This window comes from Labrus bergylta, chromosome 9 (genome assembly GCF_963930695.1).
Source record: "Labrus bergylta chromosome 9, fLabBer1.1, whole genome shotgun sequence".
Taxonomy (NCBI): Eukaryota; Metazoa; Chordata; class Actinopteri; order Labriformes; family Labridae; genus Labrus; species Labrus bergylta.
This window is the reverse complement of record NC_089203.1, coordinates 22,802,545-22,826,797: the sequence shown is the minus strand read 5'-3', so window position 1 is coordinate 22,826,797 and position 24,253 is coordinate 22,802,545. Positions and strand designations below refer to the sequence as shown.

At 43.8% G+C, this 24,253-nt stretch overlaps 1 protein-coding gene across 1 annotated transcript in view; it reads right to left on the bottom strand.

The window, feature by feature from the left end:
• Nucleotides 1–4,496: 4,496 nt before the first annotated feature.
• Nucleotides 4,497–24,253, bottom strand: part of g3bp1 (GTPase activating protein (SH3 domain) binding protein 1) — a 34,768-nt gene continuing 15,011 nt past the window's right edge. Inside the window, exon 12 of the mRNA XM_065958834.1 lies at nucleotides 4,497–4,648. Coding sequence (XP_065814906.1) covers nucleotides 4,505–4,648 — 144 coding nt within the window. The 3' untranslated portion in view covers nucleotides 4,497–4,504. The remainder of the gene's footprint in view (nucleotides 4,649–24,253) is intronic.

Sequence of the window (24,253 nt, the reverse complement as noted above, 5' to 3'; positions counted from 1 at the left end):
ACAGGAGAGAGGGATGAGGCAAGCATTGGAGCACATCAATGCCACCAACAAGAGAAAGCTGCAGGAGTTACAAGAAAGGGTGACGGAGGAGCGCAACAGCACACTCGAGCGTGAAAAGGATATCAGGATGTTAAAAGAACAGCTGAAACACCTGAATCCCTCCTTCAGTGTACCGGACATGAAATATTATTCCTGCAAAACGAAAGAGGAGCTCATAGGTGTGATTGAAGCTCAAAATGAAAAGCTCCAGGAGAGAGCCTCAGGGGGTCCAAAGTTGGATGAAACACTGAGAGCTGAAAACAACGCCCTGGAGAAGGAAATGAAGGCCATGCAGCATCAGGCCTTCAGAAAAGAAATCACTGCCACCCTGCAGATAGAGACCTTAATGAATCAGCTGCAGGAAAAGACCAGCAGCAGCCTTGATCTAGCCTTAAAACTGGAGGTTCAGGAGGAGGCTAGTCGGGCGATGCAAAAGAAGATGGAGGAGCTCCAAAAACAGCTGGAGATGTATATGTGGGAGCCAAGCGCATCTGCCTTCACTCCAGAGGAGGACATGGATTCCCACGACTCTGTCGAGGAAACTCCTGAGGAGGTCAAAGAAGAGACAAAAAGTCTGAGTCCATCCTCCAGCGCAACAGAGGAGGACTCATATGCTGGCCTAATACAAGAGGTCCTCCATCTTGTTGCATCTCAAAACAAATACCTGGAAGCTGAAATGTTGAAAACTGACTCCTACCAGAAAAAATATATGGGAGTCAGGCATGAGCATTCAGAGGCAGTTGACCGGTACAATAAGCTGGTGGAGGGGCTTACGGCTCAGAATAAATCTCTGGAGCAGGAGAAGACGATTCTTAAGGAAGAGGACTCCAGCAAAGACAAGTCAAACCGTGGGCAGCTGGAGAGCAACACCCAGGTAAACTGCAAGGGTGACGCTCCAGATGTGGTCCAGAAAACAGCTGAGACGGAGGAAATCTCTGTGTGGAGGAGGTTTAAAAAGAGCATCACTCCAGAACACCGTCGCAGATACAAGCATCTCAGGGGGCAGATGCAGGGCCAGCAGTGACAATCTCAGCACCCACCAACCACCCCAACTCCACCCTCCCCAGCTCCCACAGGCTGTAACAGTGAAACATGTTCACAGTGAAACATGTGAAGTCCTGACAAACAGAAGCCAGCAGGTTTCTTTCTGTCAGGACGTCTGTGGGTTTTTTTCTCCGGGCGCTCCGGTTTATCCCACCCAAAAAATTTGGAAAAAAAATTAATTAAGAATAATTTGGCAAATACTTTAATAAAAACTTAAAATCAATTCAAAACCTTCTTTCTAGTTGGATTTCTGTAGAGTATTGTACAGTATATGTATACGGTGTTTGCTGAGTATCAACTGTGTAAAGAGAACAAAGTCAAAGTGTTCATATGTATTGTTATTTTTAAGCCTTATGCTCCATAAGGTAATTTAAGTGTTTTGAGGTCATCCAATGACACATACATATAAACAGGTGTTATCTTCTGTGTCAAATGTCAATGAGGCCTTACATCATGATAGGAGGATATTTTCTCCTTAAGAACAGTCATTTACATTAATTGTGGTTACAGCTTGCTGCCTCTGAGAGGCTGAGGTCATGTCATCATGCAGTTTAACTTCTTATCAAATGTAGAGTTTATTTTAAATTAAGTTCTCCTGATGCAGATATAGGACACAGGCTGAATATATGCTGGTGGTAAGACTACTAAACACGTTACTAGATGCAATCTGACAAGAAGAATATTGAATTAGAGGTTTGACACAAAACTCTGAAAAAACGATAAAACAGGGTACTCAGTTCAAGAAATAGTGATATGGAGTGATAAGATATGGAGATGTTTCTGTCATGTCTCCTGACTTCAGGAGTCTTATTATGGGCTAACAAGTTCCTAATGAAATCAATCTTGACCTTCTCTAAATGTGTTTGCAGCAGGATCCCCTCAACCCTTTTTCTTTACCAAAGAGACTTAAGAAATCAACTTAAAAATAAACAACAACAAAAAAAACTCTGGTAGATGGTATTTTTTCTCACACCACATCAGTTGATTTTCCTGGTTTCCAGGTTACAAACAAGACAGAGGCCCTGAGGAAAATGTGTAACAGCTAAAAGCACATACGCTATGTTGTTAATTTGCAATATTTTAGCTTGTAGTTAATTGGCTTTTTCTTACAGTATGTAACTTCCCTCGATTACTTTGGGATGAGGGGAAACAACAATCAAAGAATGAAAGCTGGGAATGGAGAAAAAAGATGGGGAATTATTTATGAACAACTTAAAGAAGGTGCACAAATGAAATGAAAATGAGCTCCTTTCAAAAAACAACTAAAAAAAAAAAAAAAAAAGACAAACCGTATATGATTGAAAAAGTGTTTGGTGTGATTCTTATAACTTATAAGATGAACGTATAAACTGTAAATAACACTGTAAAACCTGCAGCAGGCTCCAGGCTCTGTCCTCCTCTACTTTTCACTTCATCCTCAGTTCAAGAGACGTCAGTGGAGGAGAGGAAATCAGAGTCCTGAGTGAATGCATGAAGAAACCTGTGCAGTTTTACACTCTCACAGCCCGTACTCACTATGCACTAACACACACAAACATCAAAAATATACCTGAGTCACTGATTCTGACAAACACAATTTTAAAACGAGTTCAGAGACAAAAAAAGAAGTTTGCAACTCTATGTTCTTGTTATCAATAATTCATATTTCAAACAAACAAACAACAATTTTAATATAAGGGGAGCTTAGCTCTGCAAAAGCCCTGACAGGAAAGTGAGAAATCAAAATTCTGTTGATCAGTTTTCTGTGTCTGATCTTCATAGTTTTTCTCTGCAGTGTTTATGGCTTCAGAGCAGGTTTTTAAAAAAAGTGATCTTTATTAGTTCTTCAGTTGTTATTTCATCTTTGAATCAGGCAGAAAAGAAAGATACATATACACGTTTCTTTTCCTTTGATAATAATAAGTTGTGACACTCATTTTGTTAAAGGTCACATATTGTGCAAAATATACTTTACCATGTTTTTCTAACTCTAATATGTGTCTCTAGTCCGTCTAAAAACCCCCCAACGATGAGAAAAGTCCATCCTCTCTGTCTTTTGAATATATATCAATATAAGAAGCATCAGCCGAGATTTTAACTTGCTTCCTTTGAAAGGCAGTAGAACTGTTTAAGCTCTAAACTGGCTCTCTAAAGTGGTCTTTGGCCTCTGATTGCGCATGCAGAAGCTGTCCTGATTATTGGATGTGCAGCTCTACCGTCATGCAGAAGTACCTTTTAAACATGCCCTGGAGGGCTATTAAATCAAGGAAATCAGGATTTTAGTGGGTCCTACATGAGCTGAGACGTGGCCACTTTACCAACAGGGCTGAGCTCAAATCATTATTCTGCTCACAGTGAGAAATTATTCAGCTTTTACTGTATATGAACCACCTACTGAGAGCAGTGTGGGATGTTTTACACATGACATGGAGGCAGAGAGAAGTAGAGCCTGAGCAGATTCTAACCTGAGAGAAATAATCACACTAAATATTTCAATTACATTTTAATATAAAACACATTGATATTTATATTCTGCTTAAAGTGCTCCCTCAAACGCCACGCCCCTCACCTACATGCATGAGCGCCGTTGCTCCAGAAGCGGACCTCAGCTCATTGTTTGCATAGTTAAAAATCAATTTTGTCTAATGTCTCATTCAGCGGTAACTAAACTTTATCATAAGAAAATATGACTATTGTACTACTCAAAACGGCCAACGACTAATGCACTGTATAAACTCCCTCATTGTTGGTGCTTTGAGGGTGGGCTATAGACGCAAGTGGTAAAGAACGAGCAGGGAGATGTGATTGGTTCATAAGATTGGTACCTCGTGGTAGACATTGGTCGAAGTTTTTGCAGGTTTACAACTGCTACAGATGACAAGATTTTATTTTTTCCTTTTTCAGAGCATGAGTTATTCATTTCTGACAGGACCTAAAGACAACTTCAACCAAAATCTTAAAAAGTGTATCTGGAGAAAATGAACAACCTTGCCTTCAAGTTGAAAAATGTTGAATGTAGAGAAAGGTTGTTTTTATTAAAAAGCACCTGACATAATGGTTAAGGCTTTAACGAGTGGGTTTGTGATCATTTGATTTGAACCCTCTTTTCAGCCACAACCTTCTTTCACCTGAATGCTAATGAAGCATGACAATGCCTTTGTTAATATTAATTGCAATCAACAAAAACAAATTCAGCCATTTTCTAAGTTACCTGGTGAACTGGATCATCCTGCTAGGGATAATTTCCCGACATGTATTCTACAGGTTTCCAAATGATGGAGGCAGAGTTTATATTCCTTAGATCCATCACATAAATAGTGGAGTATCTAATTTTTCCAGTTTGTTCTACTTGTGAATACGTGGGGGACACTGATCACAGATTTTTCAACTATACAAATATTTTATTCTAACCCGTTTTTCCTCTCCCAGCCTGACCATTCTTTCATAATGAATGTCCAATTCTCTCTCTGGGACTGCCGGGACCTCCTGGACCCCGGGGCCTCACATCCCGCCTGTCGCCCTCCCTGGCCGACCGGCTCTTCTTCTCCTCCACGTTCAGGCGCACGTCACCTCGGAACTTAATGGGCTGTGGAGGCAAAAGAATAAAGTTAAGACTTGTTTTGACAGTATAATAATTGATTTTTACTAACTGAAAATGTAAATCTATGAAGAAGACCAACAGAAGATCACAGCTAGAACAAGTAAGGGTAACTTGTAGGTCAAAGGCTCTAAACCTGCCACACTAATGAGTCTATTAAGGTCCCTGTCCTTGAATCAGACCCTGAACCTTCCTGCATGTCTGCTGACGTGATATATTTCTTTAAATATAAAAAAATATAGCTGAAAGAGTAAAAATGAAGAGGTCTGGTGGACATTTAGTTGTCTAATTCCACCAAAACCACCATGACAGTCATTAAACGATAAGGTGACTTGGCTGTAATAGTTAAGGAGGGGATGGAGACTTTTATTTATAGAAATCTCTAAAACCCAGCATGCAAAAAGATGATCAGGTTACTGCATCAAAATTCTTCACAAAGACAGACTATCTCTGGAGAGATATACAATTATTAGACCTTTTAATAACAGATGCTGTGGTTAATACAAAACCTGTTGAAATTTCAGTAATGAAATAACACCACAGTTGGATGATTTTGATGTCACTACCGTTATGCTTCAAACGATCTCCAATAAGGTAATCAGGGGTTTTGATAAGCTAGCGGAACCCTTGCGTGGACTGATGAGTGCTGTCATGCATTTGATGCTGCTAAATCCCTTCTTTGCAGTGCTCCTGTATTGGCCGCCCCTGATTTTTTTGCATCCCTTCAGGCTCGAGGTGGATGCCAGTGCTTCTGGAGCTGGGGCTGTGCTGTTGCAGGGTGGGGTGGGAAATGTGCAACATCCGGTCTGTTATTTTTCAACTAAATTCAAGTGTCATCAGCTGAATTACTCAACTGTTGAGAAAGAGACGTTGGCCATGATTTTAGCCCTTCAGCATTTCGAGGTCTACCTGGGTTCCAGTGTGGCCCCCGTGACAGTGTACACTGACCATAACCCACTTGTTTTCCTGGCCCAGATGTACAACCACAACCAACGGTTGATGCGCTGGGCACTGCTGGTCCAGGGGTTTAACCTGGAGATTAAACACAAGAAGGGGGCTGACAACGTGGTGGCTGATGCTCTGTCCCGTGGGTGAGAGAAAAGAATAATATGTTTTTTTTGTTGATAGCTGCCAGCCTGTGGTATTGGGGTAGGTGATAATGTGGTTTGGTGACTAATTTGTTATATGCTGGGTTCAAAACTTAGTTTTGGTCATATGGGGGGAGGTGTTATGGGTTGTGTTGTCTGTGTGTGTGTGTCCCCTCCCTCTCTGAGTTCCTGGACAGGTTGGTGCTTCGCCCATCTCTGGGGGAGACTGATGGAGAAGTGGAATCACCTGTGTACGCATGCAGCCGATGAATAAAAGGCACGGGGTGCAGGCTGCAGAGGGGGGGAAGGAAGACAAAGTCATATCCGTGTGCTGGGACGCAGGCTGCTGGAGTGCCAGATCGTCTCCGTTACAGTTGTTCATAGATTCGTGTACCCTTTGTGGGTGCACCTAAAGCTGGTCATTTCATGTGTGTTTCCTGTACCATTAAATACAGCGATTATTATTTTGAAACCGAACTCTGGTCTCCACCTTGATTCCGGGTAAATATAAATTTGTTGTTCCCCGCATCCCCTAGAACTACGGGGAACGTAACAAATTGTTAATTAACCTATTATTTGCCTTAACCTAAAGATTAAACCTAAAGGAGACATCACTGGGTAAGGCCGACTAGTGAGAGAGGTCCCCAGTGTTTGTGTCCGGCGTGAAGACGTTTTATGTCCCCGACAACCACTGTAGTCTCATTTAGCCACTTGTTGGCAACAAGCTTTTTAAGGTTTGTGTAAAAACTTCAAAATTCACAAGTCGGGGTATTACCTAAGGTAGTTTATGTCATCTAACAAAACATGAACATCTCTTAAGCTTGTGTTAACCACAGACTTTATTTCAGGTGACTAACCACAAACCTGTTCACAATGAGGATAGAGCCCATGGTGCTAAAAATGCTAACTTACGTCCAGGTTTTAGGACTCATTCCTGTGGCACCCCATATAAACATTCAACAGAGCAATATTATAACAACATAAAGAGAAATGTTCACAATATGACAAGATTTCCAGTATTATGAGGTCATAGCATGTTGGCAACAAATCAGAACAAAACAACAAAATAATTCCGGACTCTTAAAGCATCATCAAAGAATCATCATAGAATCATCAAAGGCTTTTAGAATGTAGAGTTTAGGTATAAAACCCATTACACCAAGCTGAGAGGCACAGACACTCATCAGTTCACGGATCAGATCTGAGACACTAGTCAGTGAGATATTTTAACAAGTACTCTAAACTACTCGACATCTAAGTGACCAAATCTCTGAATCTCATCAGAACAGCAATGGAACAAAAGACTGAATCAGAGTCCCTGAGCTGGGGTGATATCATGGACATCAAGATGGAGGCTGAGGCTGAGGACTTGGTAAATATCATGCCATGGGCCAGCAGCAGCATCGTCCAGCTAAACCAGCAAAGAGAGGTCCCCGTGGAGCCACAAGATAACACTCCCTCTGAAAGGGTGGAGGAAGGCCAGGGGCAAAACCAGCAAAGAGAGGTCCCCGTGGAGCCACAAGATAACACTCCCTCTGAAAGGGTGGAGGAAGGCCAGGGGCAAAACCAGCCAAGAGAGGTCCCCATGGAGCCACAAGATAATACTCCCTCTCAAACGGTGGAGGAAGTTCAGGGGCAAAACCTGCAAAGAGAGGTCCACACTCAGCCACAAGCTAATCCTCTTCCTCAAAGGGTGAAGGTAGGCAGGTGGCAAAACCAGCAGAGAGAGGTCCACACTCAGCCACAAGCTAATCCTCTTCCTCAAAGGGTGAAGGTAGGCAGGTGGCAAAACCAGCAAAGAGAGGTCCACACTCAGCCACAAGATAATGCTCCCTCTGAAAGTGTGGAGGAAAGCCAGGGGCAAAACCAGCAAAGAGAGGTTCACACTCAGCCACAAGCTAATCCTCATCCTCAAAGGGTGGGGGGAGGCTACAGGCAGCACCAGTACACCAGTACCCGGTACCCCTACCAGGGACCCCCTCCCAGATGGCAGGTGGAAAAAGATCTCAGGGCTCGCCTGGACGACGCAACCTACCATCTAAGACAGGAGATAGGGTTGAGGCGAGCAGTGGAGCACATCAATGCCACCCACTACAGCAAGATGCAGGACTATCGACAAAGGTGGACGGAGGAGCATTACAGCACAGTCGAGCATGAAAAGGATATCAGGATGTTAAAAGAACAGCTGAAACACCTGAATCCATCCTTCAGTGTACCGGACATGAAATATTATTCCTGCAAAACAAAAGAGGAGCTCATAGGTGTGATTGAAGCTCAAAATAAAAAGCTCCAGGAGAGAGCCTCAGAGGGTCCAAAGTTGGATGAAACACTGAGAGCTGAAAACAACGCCGTGCAGGATCAGGCCTTCAGCAAAGAAATTACTACCGACCTGAAGCTGCAGGAAGAGACCAGCAGCAGCCTTGATCTAGCCTTAAAACTGAACGTTAAGGAGGAGACCAGTCAGATGTTGCAGAAGGAGGTGAAGGTGCTTCAAAAGCAGCTGGAGAGCTTAACAAGTCAGCTCCAAGCTAAAACAAGGCTCTGGGACGAGCTGATCCTCAGACTGAACGTTAAGGACGAGACAAATCAGGTGTTGCAGAAGGAGGTGAAGGTGCTCCAATTGCAGCTGGAGCAACAGACAGTTAAGTCTAACAGTGAGACCTCCCTCCAAAAGGAAAACCCCCAGGTAAACAGCACCAAGGTTAACAACACCCAGGTTAACAGCACCCAGGTAAACAGCAAGGGTGACGCTCCAAATGTGGTCCAGAAAACAGCTGAGACGGAGGAAATCTCTCTGTGGAGGAGGTTTAAAAAGGGCATCACTCCAGAACACCGTCGCAAATACAAGCATCTCAGGGGGCAGATGCAGGACCAGCAGTGACGATCTCAGCACCCACCAACCACCCCAACTCCAACCACCCCAACTCCACCCTCCCCAGCTCCCACAGGCTGTAACAGGCTGCAGGGCAGCACAGTGAAACATGTGAAGTCCTGACAAACAGAAGCCAGCAGGTTTCTTTCTGTCAGGACGTCACATGTTCCCACTGTGTCTGTGTGGGTTTTCTCCGGGCGCTCCGGTTTATCCCACCCAAATAAATTGGAAAAGAACTTAATTACAAATAATTTGGCAAATACTTCAATAAAAACTTAAAATTAATCATAAACCTTCTTTGTAGTTGGATTTCTGTAGAGTATTGTACAGTATACTGTGTTTGCTGAGTATCAACTGTGTAAAGAGAACAAAGTCAAAGTGTTCATATGTATTGTTATTTTTAAGCTTTATGCTCCATAAGGTAATTTAAGTGTTTTGAGGTCATCCAATGACACATACATATAAACAGGTGTTATCTTCTGTGTCAAATGTCTATGAGGCCTTACATCATTATAGGAGGATATTTTCTCCTTAAGAACAGTCATTTACATTAATTGTGGTTACAGCTTGCTGCCTCTGAGAGGCTGAGGTCATGTCATCATGCAGTTTAACTTCTTATCAAATGTAGAGTTTATTTTAAATTAAGTTCTCCTGATGCAGATATAGGACACAGGCTGAATATATGCTGGTGGTAAGACTACTAAACATGTTACTAGATGCAATCTGACAAGAAGAACATTGAATTAGAGGTTTGACACAAAACTCTGAAAAAACGACAAAACAGGGTACTCAGTTCAAGAAATAGTGATATGGAGTGATAAGATATGGAGATGTTTCTGTCATGTCTCCTGACTTCAGGAGTCTTATTATGGGCTAACAAGTTCCTAATGAAATCAATCTTGACCTTCTCTAAATGTGTTTGCAGCAGGATCCCCTCAACCCTTTTTCTTTACCAAAGAGACTTAAGAAATCAACTTAAAAATAAACAACAACAAAAAAAACTCTGGTAGATGGTATTTTTTCTCACACCACATCAGTTGATTTTCCTGGTTTCCAGGTTACAAACAAAACAGAGGCCCTGAGGAAAATGTGTAACAGCTAAAAACACATACGCTATGTTGTTAATTTGCAATATTTTAGCTTGTAGTTAATTGGCTTTTTCTTACAGTATGTAACGTTCCTCGATTACTTTGGGATGAGGGGAAACAACAATCAAAGAATGAAAACTGGGAATGGAGAAAAAAGATGGGGAATTATTTATGAACAACTTAAAGAAGGTGCACAAATGAAATGAAAATAAGCTCCTCTCAAAAAAACAACTAAAAACCTTTGATAAATTTAACGCTAACACAAAATCACAATCAACAAAAAGAACCACTTAAACGCTACGTCTAACAACACCCTTTTTGACCACTGAAGAATGAATCTCAGCTCTGGCTTCCACACATGATCACTGCATGACCCACTGGCTCCTCTCTCCTGCTTTTTTATGCTGTAGGCCCTGATTGGAGAGCTGCAGCAGGTGAGTTCATAGCCACAGAAAGACGGAGGAGCAGCACCTGGAGAGCAAAGGAGAGAGAGAGGGAGAGAGAGAAAGGGGCGGTAGAAAACCGGAAAACATAACAAAAAACACTCAGCCCCCCAGAGCATGTAACCGAGTATGATTGAAAAAGTGTTTGGTGTGATTCTTATAACTTATAAGATGTACGTATAAACTGTAAATAACACTGTAAAACTTGCAGCAGGCTCCAGGCTCTGTCCTCCTCTCATTTTCACTTCATCCTCAGTTCAAGAGACGTCAGTGGAGGAGAGGAAATCAGAGTCCTGAGTGAATGCATGAAGAAACCTGTGCAGTTTTACACTCTCACAGCCCGTACTCACTATGCACTAACACACACAAACATCAAAAATATACCTGAGTCACTCACTCTGACAAACACAATTTTAAAACAAGTTCAGAGACAAAAAAGAAGTTTGCAACTCTATGTTCTTGTTATCAATAATTCATATTTCAAACAAACAAACAACAATTTTAATATAAGGGGAGCTTAGCTCTGCAAAAGCCCTGAGAGTAAAGTGAGAAATCAAAATTCTGTTGATCAGTTTTCTGTGTCTGATGAGTCTATTAAGGTCCCTGTCCTTGAATCAGACCCTGAACCTTCCTGCATGTCTGCTGACGTGATATATTTCTTTAAATATTAAAAAATATAGCTGAAAGAGTAAAAATGAAGAGGTCTGGTGGACATTTAGTTGTCTAATTCCACCAAAACCACCATGACAGTCATTAAACGATAAGGTGACTTGGCTGTAATAGTTAAGGAGGGGATGGAGACTTTTATTTATAGAAATCTCTAAAACCCAGCATGCAAAAAGATGATCAGGTTACTGCATCAAAATTCTTCACAAAGACAGACTATCTCTGGAGAGATATACAATTATTAGACCTTTTAATAACAGATGCTGTGGTTAATACAAAACCTGTTGAAATTTCAGTAATGAAATAACACCACAGTCGGATGATTTTGATGTCACTACCGTTATGCTTCAAACGATCTCCAATAAGGTAATCAGGGGTTTTGATAAGCTAGCGGAACCCTTGCTTGATAAATTGTGTTATGGGTTGTGTTGTCTGTGTGTGTGTCCCCTCCCTCTCTGAGTTCCTGGACAGGTTGGTGCTCCGCCCATCTCTGGGGGAGACTGATGGAGAAGTGGAATCACCTGTGTACGCATGCAGCCGATGACTAAAAGGCATGGGGTGCAGGCTGCAGAGGGGGGAAGGAATCCGTGTGCTGGGACGCAGGCTGCTGGAGTGCCAGATCGTCTCCGTTACAGTTGTTCATAGATTCGTGTACCCTTTGTGGGTGCACCTAAAGCTGGTCATTTCTTGTGTGTTTCCTGTACCATTAAATACAGCGATTATTATTTTGAAACCGAACTCTGGTTTCTACCTTGATTCTGTTGCTACAATGTCGTCTTTCGGGTAAGGCTCAGGAGGCTTGCGCCTCACTTTCAGTGGATGAAAGCCTTGATTATGATACGGTGAAAAGCACTATTCTCAGGGCGTATGAGTTGGTGCCTGAAGCTTACCGGCAACACTTCAGGAGCCACCGTAAAGCAGCTGGCCAGTCATTTAGTGATTTTGCGAGGGAGAAGGGTGTATTATTCGATCGTTGGTGCTCAGCATGCAAGGCTGATAATGTAACAGCTCTGCGTGAACTTATCCTGCTAGCTCTCTATCCTATCTTATCCTGGAGCTCTCCGTGTTTGCTAACACCTAAATCTGATGGTTCTCCTCGTTTTTGTACCGATTTCAGGAAGGTGAATGCTGTGACGGTACCGGACTCATTCCCGCTACCTCGCATGGAGGACTGCATCGATAGCATAGGCCCAGCTACACACCAAGCTGGTCCTGCTAAAAGGGTACTGGCAGGTACCTTTAGCGCCCGGAGCAGGGGACATATCGGCCTTTGTCACCCCTGATCACTTTATGCAGTACAGGGTAATGGCCTTCGGGATGACAAATGCACCAGCCACTTTCCAGCGTCTGATGCACCTGGTGTTAGGTGACGTCCCGAACTGTAATGTGTATTTAGATGATGTGGTGGTATACTACAGCGACTGGTCAATCCACATATTCCGGTTGAAGGACGTCTTTCAGCGGCTTGCTGAGGCATCGCTGACATTAAACCTTGCTAAATGTGAGTTTGCGAAGGCGACTGTAACTTATCTAGGTAAACAGGTGGGTCATGGGCAGGTTAGGCCGGTGGATGCGAAGGTTGAGGCAGTGTTATCTTACCCAGCTCCTACCACCAGGCGGGAACTGCAGCGTTTTCTGGGCATGGCTGGATACTACCGGTGTTTCTGTAAAAACTTTTCTGTAGTTGTGGCCCCTCTCACCCGTCTGTGTAGCCCTGCGGTGCCATTTGTGTGGACTGATGAGTGCTGTCATGCATTTGATGCTGCTAAATCCCTTCTTTGCAGTGCTCCTGTATTGGCCGCCCCTGATTTTTTTTGCATCCCTTCAGGCTCGAGGTGGATGCCAGTGCTTCTGGAGCTGGGGCTGTGCTGTTGCAGGGTGGGGTGGGAAATGTGCAACATCCGGTCTGTTATTTTTCAACTAAATTCAAGTGTCATCAGCTGAATTACTCAACTGTTGAGAAAGAGACGTTGGCCATGATTTTAGCCCTTCAGCATTTCGAGGTCTACCTGGGTTCCAGTGTGGCCCCCGTGACAGTGTACACTGACCATAACCCACTTGTTTTCCTGGCCCAGATGTACAACCACAACCAACGGTTGATGCGCTGGGCACTGCTGGTCCAGGGGTTTAACCTGGAGATTAAACACAAGAAGGGGGCTGACAACGTGGTGGCTGATGCTCTGTCCCGTGGGTGAGAGAAAAGAATAATATGTTTTTTTTGTTGATAGCTGCCAGCTTGTGGTATTGGGGTAGGTGATAATGTGGTTTGGTGACTAATTTGTTATATGCTGGGTTCAAAACTTAGTTTTGGTCATATGGGGGGAGGTGTTATGGGTTGTGTTGTCTGTGTGTGTGTGTCCCCTCCCTCTCTGAGTTCCTGGACAGGTTGGTGCTTCGCCCATCTCTGGGGGAGACTGATGGAGAAGTGGAATCACCTGTGTACGCATGCAGCCGATGAATAAAAGGCACGGGGTGCAGGCTGCAGAGGGGGGGAAGGAAGACAGAGTCATATCCGTGTGCTGGGACGCAGGCTGCTGGAGTGCCAGATCGTCTCTGTTACAGTTGTTCATAGATTCGTGTACCCTTTGTGGGTGCACCTAAAGCTGGTCATTTCATGTGTGTTTCCTGTACCATTAAATACAGCGATTATTATTTTGAAACCGAACTCTGGTCTCCACCTTGATTCCGGGTAAATATAAATTTGTTGTTCCCCGCATCCCCTAGAACTACGGGGAACGTAACAAATTGTTAATTAACCTATTATTTGCCTTAACCCAAAGATTAAACCTAAAGGAGACATCACTGGGTAAGGCCGACTAGTGAGAGAGGTCCCCAGTGTTTGTATCCGGCGTGAAGACGTTTTATGTCCCCGACAACCACTGTAGTCTCATTTAGCCACTTGTTGGCAACAAGCTTTTTAAGGCTCGTGTAAAAACTTCAAAATTCACAAGTCGGGGTATTACCTAAGGTAGTTTATGTCATCTAACAAAACATGAACATCTCTTAAGCTTGTGTTAACCACAGACTTTATTTCAGGCGACTAACCACAAACCTGTTCACAATGAGGATAGAGCCCATGGTGCTAAAAATGCTAACTTACGTCCAGGTTTTAGGACTCATTCCTGTGGCACCCCATATAAACATTCAACAGAGCAATATTATAACAACATAAAGAGAAATGTTCACAATATGACAAGATTTCCAGTATTATGAGGTCATAGCATGTTGGCAACAAATCAGAACAAAACAACAAAATAATTCCGGACTCTTAAAGCATCATCAAAGAATCATCAAAGGCTTTTAGAATGTAGAGTTTAGGTATAAAACCCATTACACCAAGCTGAGAGGCACAGACACTCATCAGTTCACGGATCAGATCTGAGACACTAGTCAGTGAGATATTTTAACAAGTACTCTAAACTACTCGACATCTAAGTGACCAAATCTCTGAATCTCATCAGAACAGCAATGGAACAAAAGACTGAATCAGAGTCCCTGAGCTGGGGTGATATCATGGACATGGAGATGGAGGCTGAGGCTGAGGACTTGGTAAATATCATGCCATGGGCCATCAGCAGCGTCTTCCAGCTAAACCAGTCCAGAGAGGTCCCCATGGAGCCACAAGATAACACTCCCTCTGAAAGGGTGGAGGAAGGCCAGGGGCAAAACCAGCCAAGAGAGGTCCCCGTGGAGCCACAAGATAATACTCCCTCTGAAAGTGTGGAGGAAGGCCAGGGGCAAAACCAGCCAAGAGAGGTCCCCGTGGAGCCACAAGATAATACTCCCTCTGAAAGTGTGGAGGAAGGCCAGGGGCAAAACCAGCAAAGAGAGGTCCCCGTGGAGCCACAAGATAATACTCCCTCTGAAAGTGTGGAGGAAGGCCAGGGGCAAAACCAGCAAAGAGAGGTCCCCGTGGAGCCACAAGATAATACTCCCTCTGAAAGTGTGGAGGAAGGCCAGGGGCAAAACCAGCAAAGAGAGGTCCCCGTGGAGCCACAAGATAATACTCCCTCTGAAAGTGTGGAGGAAGGCCAGGGGCAAAACCAGCCAAGAGAGGTCCCCGTGGAGCCACAAGATAATACTCCCTCTGAAAGTGTGGAGGAAGGCCAGGGGCAAAACCAGCAAAGAGAGGTCCCCATGGAGCCACAAGCTAATCCTCATCCCCAAAAGGTGGAGGAAGGCCAGGGGCAAAACCAACAAAGGTTTTGGCCAAACAAAATACTGGCCAAACAGCAAAGAGAGGTCCACACTCTGCCACAAGCTCATCCTAACCCCCAAAGGGTGAAGGTAGGCCAGGGGCAAAACCAGCAGAGAGAGGTCCCGACCAAGACACAAGCTAATCCTCATCCTCAAAGGGTGGGGGGAGGCTACAGGCAGCACCAGTACCCCTACCAGGGGCCCCCTGGTCCCTGGTATGCGACACGCCCACCCCCTCCCAGATGGCAGGAGGAAAATGATCTCAAAAATCGCCTGGGCGATGCAACCTACCATCTAAGACAGGAGAGAGGGATGAGGCAAGCATTGGAGCACATCAATGCCACCAACAAGAGAAAGCTGCAGGAGTTACAAGAAAGGGTGACGGAGGAGCGCAACAGCACACTCGAGCGTGAAAAGGATATCAGGATGTTAAAAGAACAGCTGAAACACCTGAATCCCTCCTTCAGTGTACCGGACATGAAATATTATTCCTGCAAAACGAAAGAGGAGCTCATAGGTGTGATTGAAGCTCAAAATGAAAAGCTCCAGGAGAGAGCCTCAGGGGGTCCAAAGTTGGATGAAACACTGAGAGCTGAAAACAACGCCCTGGAGAAGGAAATGAAGGCCATGCAGCATCAGGCCTTCAGAAAAGAAATCACTGCCACCCTGCAGATAGAGACCTTAATGAATCAGCTGCAGGAAAAGACCAGCAGCAGCCTTGATCTAGCCTTAAAACTGGAGGTTCAGGAGGAGGCTAGTCGGGCGATGCAAAAGAAGATGGAGGAGCTCCAAAAACAGCTGGAGATGTATATGTGGGAGCCAAGCGCATCTGCCTTCACTCCAGAGGAGGACATGGATTCCCACGACTCTGTCGAGGAAACTCCTGAGGAGGTCAAAGAAGAGACAAAAAGTCTGAGTCCATCCTCCAGCGCAACAGAGGAAGACTCATATGCTGGCCTAATACAAGAGGTCCTCCATCTTGTTGCATCTCAAAACAAATACCTGGAAGCTGAAATGTTGAAAACTGACTCCTACCAGAAAAAATATATGGGAGTCAGGCATGAGCATTCAGAGGCAGTTGACCGGTACAATAAGCTGGTGGAGGGGCTTACGGCTCAGAATAAATCTCTGGAGCAGGAGAAGACGATTCTTAAGGAAGAGGACTCCAGCAAAGACAAGTCAAACCGTGGGCAGCTGGAGAGCAACACCCAGGTAAACTGCAAGGGTGACGCTCCAGATGTGGTCCAGACAACAGCTGAGACGGAGGAAATCTCTGTGTGGAGGAGGTTTAAAAAGAGCATCACTCCAGAACACCGTCGCAAATACAAGCATCTCAGGGGGCAGATGCAGGGCCAGCAGTGACAATCTCAGCACCCACCAACCACCCCAACTCCACCCTCCCCAGCTCCCACAGGCTGTAACAGTGAAACATGTTCACAGTGAAACATGTGAAGTCCTGACAAACAGAAGCCAGCAGGTTTCTTTCTGTCAGGACGTCTGTGGGTTTTTTTCTCCGGGCGCTCCGGTTTATCCCACCCAAAAAAATTGGAAAAAAAATTAATTAAGAATAATTTGGCAAATACTTTAATAAAAACTTAAAATCAATTCAAAACCTTCTTTCTAGTTGGATTTCTGTAGAGTATTGTACAGTATATGTATACTGTGTTTGCTGAGTATCAACTGTGTAAAGAGAACAAAGTCAAAGTGTTCATATGTATTGTTATTTTTAAGCTTTATGCTCCATAAGGTGATTTAAGTGTTTTGAGGTCATCCAATGACACATACATATAAACAGGTGTTATCTTCTGTGTCAAATGTCAATGAGGCCTTACATCATGATAGGAGGATATTTTCTCCTTAAGAACAGTCATTTACATTAATTGTGGTTACAGCTTGCTGCCTCTGAGAGGCTGAGGTCATGTCATCATGCAGTTTAACTTCTTATCAAATGTAGAGTTTATTTTAAATTAAGTTCTCCTGATGCAGATATAGGACACAGGCTGAATATATGCTGGTGGTAAGACTACTAAACACGTTACTAGATGCAATCTGACAAGAAGAACATTGAATTAGAGGTTTGACACAAAACTCTGAAAAAACGATAAAACAGGGTACTCAGTTCAAGAAATAGTGATATGGAGTGATAAGATATGGAGATGTTTCTGTCATGTCTCCTGACTTCAGGAGTCTTATTATGGGCTAACAAGTTCCTAATGAAATCAATCTTGACCTTCTCTAAATGTGTTTGCAGCAGGATCACCTCAATCCTTTTTCTTTACCAAAGAGACTTAAGAAATCAACTTAAAAATAAACAACAACAAAAAAAACTCTGGTAGATGGTATTTTTTCTCACGCCACATCAGTTGATTTTCCTGGTTTCCAGGTTACAAACAAGACAGAGGCCCTGAGGAAAATGTGTAACAGCTAAAAGCACATAAGCTATGTTGTTAATTTGCAGTATTTTAGCTTGTAGTTAATTGGCTTTTTCTTACAGTATGTAACGTTACTCGATTACTTTGGGATGAGGGGAAACAACAATCAAAGAATGAAAACTGGGAATGGAGAAAAAAGATGGGGAATTATTTATGAACAACTTAAAGAAGGTGCACAAATGAAATGAAAATAAGCTCCTCTCAAAAAAACAACTAAAAACCTTTGATAAATTTAACGCTAACACAAAATCACAATCAACAAAAAGAACCACTTAAACGCTACGTCTAACAACACCCTTTTTGACCACTGAAGAATGAATCTCAGCTCTGGCTTCCACACATGATCACTGCATGACCCACTGGCTCCTCTCTCCTGCTTTTTTATGCTGTAGGCCTTGATTGGAGAGCTGCAGCAGGTGAGTTCATAGCCACAGAAAGACGGAGGAGCAGCACCTGGAGAGCAAAGGAGAGAGAGAGGGAGAGAGAGAAAGGGGCGGTAGAAAACCGGAAAACATAACAAAAAACACTCAGCCCCCCAGAGCATGTAACCGAGTATGATTGAAAAAGTGTTTGGTGTGATTCTTATAACTTATAAGATGTACGTATAAACTGTAAATAACACTGTAAAACCTGCAGCAGGCTCCAGGCTCTGTCCTCCTCTCATTTTCACTTCATCCTCAGTTCAAGAGACGTCAGTGGAGGAGAGGAAATCAGAGTCCTGAGTGAATGCATGAAGAAACCTGTGCAGTTTTACACTCTCACAGCCCGTACTCACTATGCACTAACACACACAAACATCAAAAATATACCTGAGTCACTCACTCTGACAAACACAATTTTAAAACAAGTTCAGAGACAAAAAAGAAGTTTGCAACTCTATGTTCTTGTTATCAATAATTCATATTTCAAACAAACAAACAACAATTTTAATATAAGGGGAGCTTAGCTCTGCAAAAGCCCTGAGAGGAAAGTGAGAAATCAAAATTCTGTTGATCAGTTTTCTGTGTCTGATGAGTCTATTAAGGTCCCTGTCCTTGAATCAGACCCTGAACCTTCCTGCATGTCTGCTGACGTGATATATTTCTTTAAATATTAAAAAATATAGCTGAAAGAGTAAAAATGAAGAGGTCTGGTGGACATTTAGTTGTCTAATTCCACCAAAACCACCATGACAGTCATTAAACGATAAGGTGACTTGGCTGTAATAGTTAAGGAGGGGATGGAGACTTTTATTTATAGAAATCTCTAAAACCCAGCATGCAAAAAGATGATCAGGTTACTGCATCAAAATTCTTCACAAAGACAGACTATCTCTGGAGAGATATACAATTATTAGACCTTTTAATAACAGATGCTGTGGTTAATACAAAACCTGTTGAAATTTCAGTAATGAAATAACACCACAGTCGGATGATTTTGATGTCACTACCGTTATGCTTCAAACGATCTCCAATAAGGTAATCAGGGGTTTTGATAAGCTAGCGGAACCCTTGCTTGATAAATTGTGTTATGGGTTGTGTTGTCTGTGTGTGTGTCCCCTCCCTCTCTGAGTTCCTGGACAGGTTGGTGCTCCACCCATCTCTGGGGGAGACTGATGGAGAAGTGGAATCACCTGTGTACGCATGCAGCCGATGACTAAAAGGCATGGGGTGCAGGCTGCAGAGGGGGGAAGGAATCCGTGTGCTGGGACGCAGGCTGCTGGAGTGCCAGATCGTCTCCGTTACAGTTGTTCATAGATTCGTGTACCCTTTGTGGGTGCACCTAAAGCTGGTCATTTCTTGTGTGTTTCCTGTACCATTAAATACAGCGATTATTATTTTGAAACCGAACTCTGGTTTCTACCTTGATTCTCTTGCTACAATGTCGTCTTTCGGGTAAGGCTCAGGAGGCTTGCGCCTCACTTTCAGTGGATGAAAGCCTTGATTATGATACGGTGAAAAGCACTATTCTCAGGGCGTATGAGTTGGTGCCTGAAGCTTACCGGCAACACTTCAGGAGCCAGTGGCCGGTGGATGCGAAGGTTGAGGCAGTGTTATCTTACCCAGCTCCTACCACCAGGCGGGGAACTGCAGCATTTTCTGGGCATGGCTGGATACTACCGGTGTTTCTGTAAAAACTTTTCTGTAGTTGTGGCCCCTCTCACCCGTCTGTGTAGCCCTGCGGTGCCATTTGTGTGGACTGATGAGTGCTGTCATGCATTTGATGCTGCTAAATCCCTTCTTTGCAGTGCTCCTGTATTGGCCGCCCCTGATTTTTTGCATCCCTTCAGGCTCGAGGTGGATGCCAGTGCTTCTGGAGCTGGGGCTGTGCTGTTGCAGGGTGGGGCGGGAAATGTGCAACATCCGGTCTGTTATTTTTCAACTAAATTCAAGTGTCATCAGCTGAATTACTCAACTGTTGAGAAAGAGACGTTGGCCATGATTTTAGCCCTTCAGCATTTCGAGGTCTACCTGGGTTCCAGTGTGGCCCCCGTGACAGTGTACACTGACCATAACCCACTTGTTTTCCTGGCCCAGATGTACAACCACAACCAACGGTTGATGAGCTGGGCACTGCTGGTCCAGGGGTTTAACCTGGAGATTAAACACAAGAAGGGGGCTGACAACGTGGTGGCTGATGCTCTGTCCCGTGGGTGAGAGAAAAGAATAATATGTTTTTATTGTTGATAGCTGCCAGCCTGTGGTATTGGGGTAGGTGATAATGTGGTTTGGTGACTAATTTGTTATATGCTGGGTTCAAAACTTAGTTTTGGTCATATGGGGGGAGGTGTTATGGGTTGTGTTGTCTGTGTGTGTGTGTCCCCTCCCTCTCTGAGTTCCTGGACAGGTTGGTGCTCCGCCCATCTCTGGGGGAGACTGATGGAGAAGTGGAATCACCTGTGTACGCATGCAGCCGATGAATAAAAGGCACGGGGTGCAGGCTGCAGAGGGGGGGAAGGAAGACAGAGTCATATCCGTGTGCTGGGACGCAGGCTGCTGGAGTGCCAGATCGTCTCCGTTACAGTTGTTCATAGATTCGTGTACCCTTTGTGGGTGCACCTAAAGCTGGTCATTTCATGTGTGTTTCCTGTACCATTAAATACAGCGATTATTATTTTGAAACCAAACTCTGGTCTCCACCTTGATTCCGGGTAAATATAAATTTGTTGTTCCCCGCATCCCCTAGAACTACGGGGAACGTAACAAATTGTTAATTAACCTATTATTTGCCTTAACCCAAAGATTAAACCTAAAGGAGACATCACTGGGTAAGGCCGACTAGTGAGAGAGGTCCCCAGTGTTTGTGTCCGGCGTGAAGACGTTTTATGTCCCCGACAACCACTGTAGTCTCATTTAGCCACTTGTTGGCAACAAGCTTTTTAAGGTTTGTGTAAAAACTTCAAAATTCACAAGTCGGGGTATTACCTAAGGTAGTTTATGTCATCTAACAAAACATGAACATCTCTTAAGCTTGTGTTAACCACAGACTTTATTTCAGGTGACTAACCACAAACCTGTTCACAATGAGGATAGAGCCCATGGTGCTAAAAATGCTAACTTACGTCCAGGTTTTAGGACTCATTCCTGTGGCACCCCATATAAACATTCAACAGAGCAATATTATAACAACATAAAGAGAAATGTTCACAATATGACAAGATTTCCAGTATTATGAGGTCATAGCATGTTGGCAACAAATCAGAACAAAACAACAAAATAATTCCGGACTCTTAAAGCATCATCAAAGAATCATCACAGAATCATCAAAGGCTTTTAGAATGTAGAGTTTAGGTATAAAACCCATTACACCAAGCTGAGAGGCACAGACACTCATCAGTTCACGGATCAGCTCTGAGACACTAGTCAGTGAGATATTTTAACAAGTACTCTAAACTACTCGACATCTAAGTGACCAAATCTCTGAATCTCATCAGAACAGCAATGGAACAAAAGACTGAATCAGAGTCCCTGAGCTGGGGTGATATCATGGACATCAAGATGGAGGCTGAGGCTGAGGACTTGGTAAATATCATGCCATGGGCCAGCAGCAGCATCGTCCAGCTAAACCAGCCAAGAGAGGTCCCCATGGAACCACAAGATAACACTCCCTCTGAAAGGGTGGAGGAAGGCCAGGGGCAAAACCAGCCAAGAGAGGTCCCCATGGAGCCACAAGATAACACTCCCTCTCAAACGGTGGAGGAAGTTCAGGGGCAAAACCTGCAAAGAGAGGTCCACACTCAGCCACAAGCTAATCCTCTTCCTCAAAGGGTGAAGGTAGGCAGGTGGCAAAACCAGCAGAGAGAGGTCCACACTCAGCCACAAGCTAATCCTCTTCCTCAAAGGGTGAAGGTAGGCAGGTGGCAAAACCAGCAAAGAGAGGTCCACACTCAGCCACAAGCTAATCCTCATCCTCAAAGGGTGGGGGGAGGCTACAGGCAGCACCAGTACACCAGTACCCGGTACCCCTACCAGGGACCCCCTCCCAGATGGCAGGTGGAAAAAGATCTCAGGGCTCGCCTGGACGACGCAACCTACCATCTAAGACAGGAGATAGGGTTGAGGCGAGCAGTGGAGCACATCAATGCCACCCACTACAGCAAGATGCAGGACTATCGACAAAGGTGGACGGAGGAGCATTACAGCACAGTCGAGCATGAAAAGGATATCAGGATGTTAAAAGAACAGCTGAAACACCTGAATCCATCCTTCAGTGTACCGGACATGAAATATTATTCCTGCAAAACAAAAGAGGAGCTCATAGGTGTGATTGAAGCTCAAAATAAAAAGCTCCAGGAGAGAGCCCCAGAGGGTCCAAAGTTGGATGAAACACTGAGAGCTGAAAACAACGCCGTGCAGGATCAGGCCTTCAGCAAAGAAATTACTACCGACCTGAAGCTGCAGGAAGAGACCAGCAGCAGCCTTCATCTAGCCTTAAAACTGAACGTTAAGGAGGAGACCAGTCAGATGTTGCAGAAGGAGGTGAAGGTGCTTCAAAAGCAGCTGGAGAGCTTAACAAGTCAGCTCCAAGCTAAAACAAGGCTCTGGGACGAGCTGATCCTCAGACTGAACGTTAAGGACGAGACAAATCAGGTGTTGCAGAAGGAGGTGAAGGTGCTCCAATTGCAGCTGGAGCAACAGACAGTTAAGTCTAACAGTGAGACCTCCCTCCAAAAGGAAAACCCCCAGGTAAACAGCACCAAGGTTAACAACACCCAGGTTAACAGCACCCAGGTAAACAGCACCCAGGTAAACAGCAAGGGTGACGCTCCAAATGTGGTCCAGACAACAGCTGAGACGGAGGAAATCTCTGTGTGGAGGAGGTTTAAAAAGAGCATCACTCCAGAACACCGTCGCAAATACAAGCATCTCAGGGGGCAGATGCAGGACCAGCAGTGACGATCTCAGCACCCACCAACCACCCCAACTCCAACCACCCCAACTCCACCCTCCCCAGCTCCCACAGGCTGTAACAGGCTGCAGGGCAGCACAGTGAAACATGTGAAGTCCTGACAAACAGAAGCCAGCAGGTTTCTTTCTGTCAGGACGTCACATGTTCCCACTGTGTCTGTGTGGGTTTTCTCCGGGCGCTCCGGTTTATCCCACCCAAATAAATTGGAAAAGAACTTAATTACAAATAATTTGGCAAATACTTCAATAAAAACTTAAAATTAATCATAAACCTTCTTTGTAGTTGGATTTCTGTAGAGTATTGTACAGTATATGTATACTGTGTTTGCTGAGTATCAACTGTGTAAAGAGAACAAAGTCAAAGTGTTCATATGTATTGTTATTTTTAAGCCTTATGCTCCATAAGGTAATTTAAGTGTTTTGAGGTCATCCAATGACACATACATATAAACAGGTGTTATCTTCTGTGTCAAATGTCTATGAGGCCTTACATCATGATAGGAGGATATTTTCTCCTTAAGAACAGTCATTTACATTAATTGTGGTTACAGCTTGCTGCCTCTGAGAGGCTGAGGTCATGTCATCATGCAGTTTAACTTCTTATCAAATGTAGAGTTTATTTTAAATTAAGTTCTCCTGATGCAGATATAGGACACAGGCTGAATATATGCTGGTGGTAAGACTACTAAACACGTTACTAGATGCAATCTGACAAGAAGAACATTGAATTAGAGGTTTGACACAAAACTCTGAAAAAACGATAAAACAGGGTACTCAGTTCAAGAAATAGTGATATGGAGTGATAAGATATGGAGATGTTTCTGTCATGTCTCCTGACTTCAGGAGTCTTATTATGGGCTAACAAGTTCCTAATGAAATTAATCATGACCTTCTCTAAATGTGTTTGCAGCAGGATCCCCTCAACCCTTTTTCTTTACCAAAGAGACTTAAGAAATCAACTTAAAAATAAACAACAACAAAAAAAACTCTGGTAGATGGTATTTTTTCTCACGCCACATCAGTTGATTTTCCTGGTTTCCAGGTTACAAACAAAACAGAGGCCCTGAGGAAAATGTGTAACAGCTAAAAGCACATACGCTATGTTGTTAATTTGCAATATTTTAGCTTGTAGTTAATTGGCTTTTTCTTACAGTATGTAACGTTCCTCGATTACTTTGGGATGAGGGGAAACAACAATCAAAGAATGAAAGCTGGGAATGGAGAAAAAAGATGGGGAATTATTTATGAACAACTTAAAGAAGGTGCACAAATGAAATGAAAATGAGCTCCTTTCAAAAAACAACTAAAATAAAATAAAAAAGACAAACCGTATATGATTGAAAAAGTGTTTGGTGTGATTCTTATAACTTATAAGATGAACGTATAAACTGTAAATAACACTGTAAAACCTGCAGCAGGC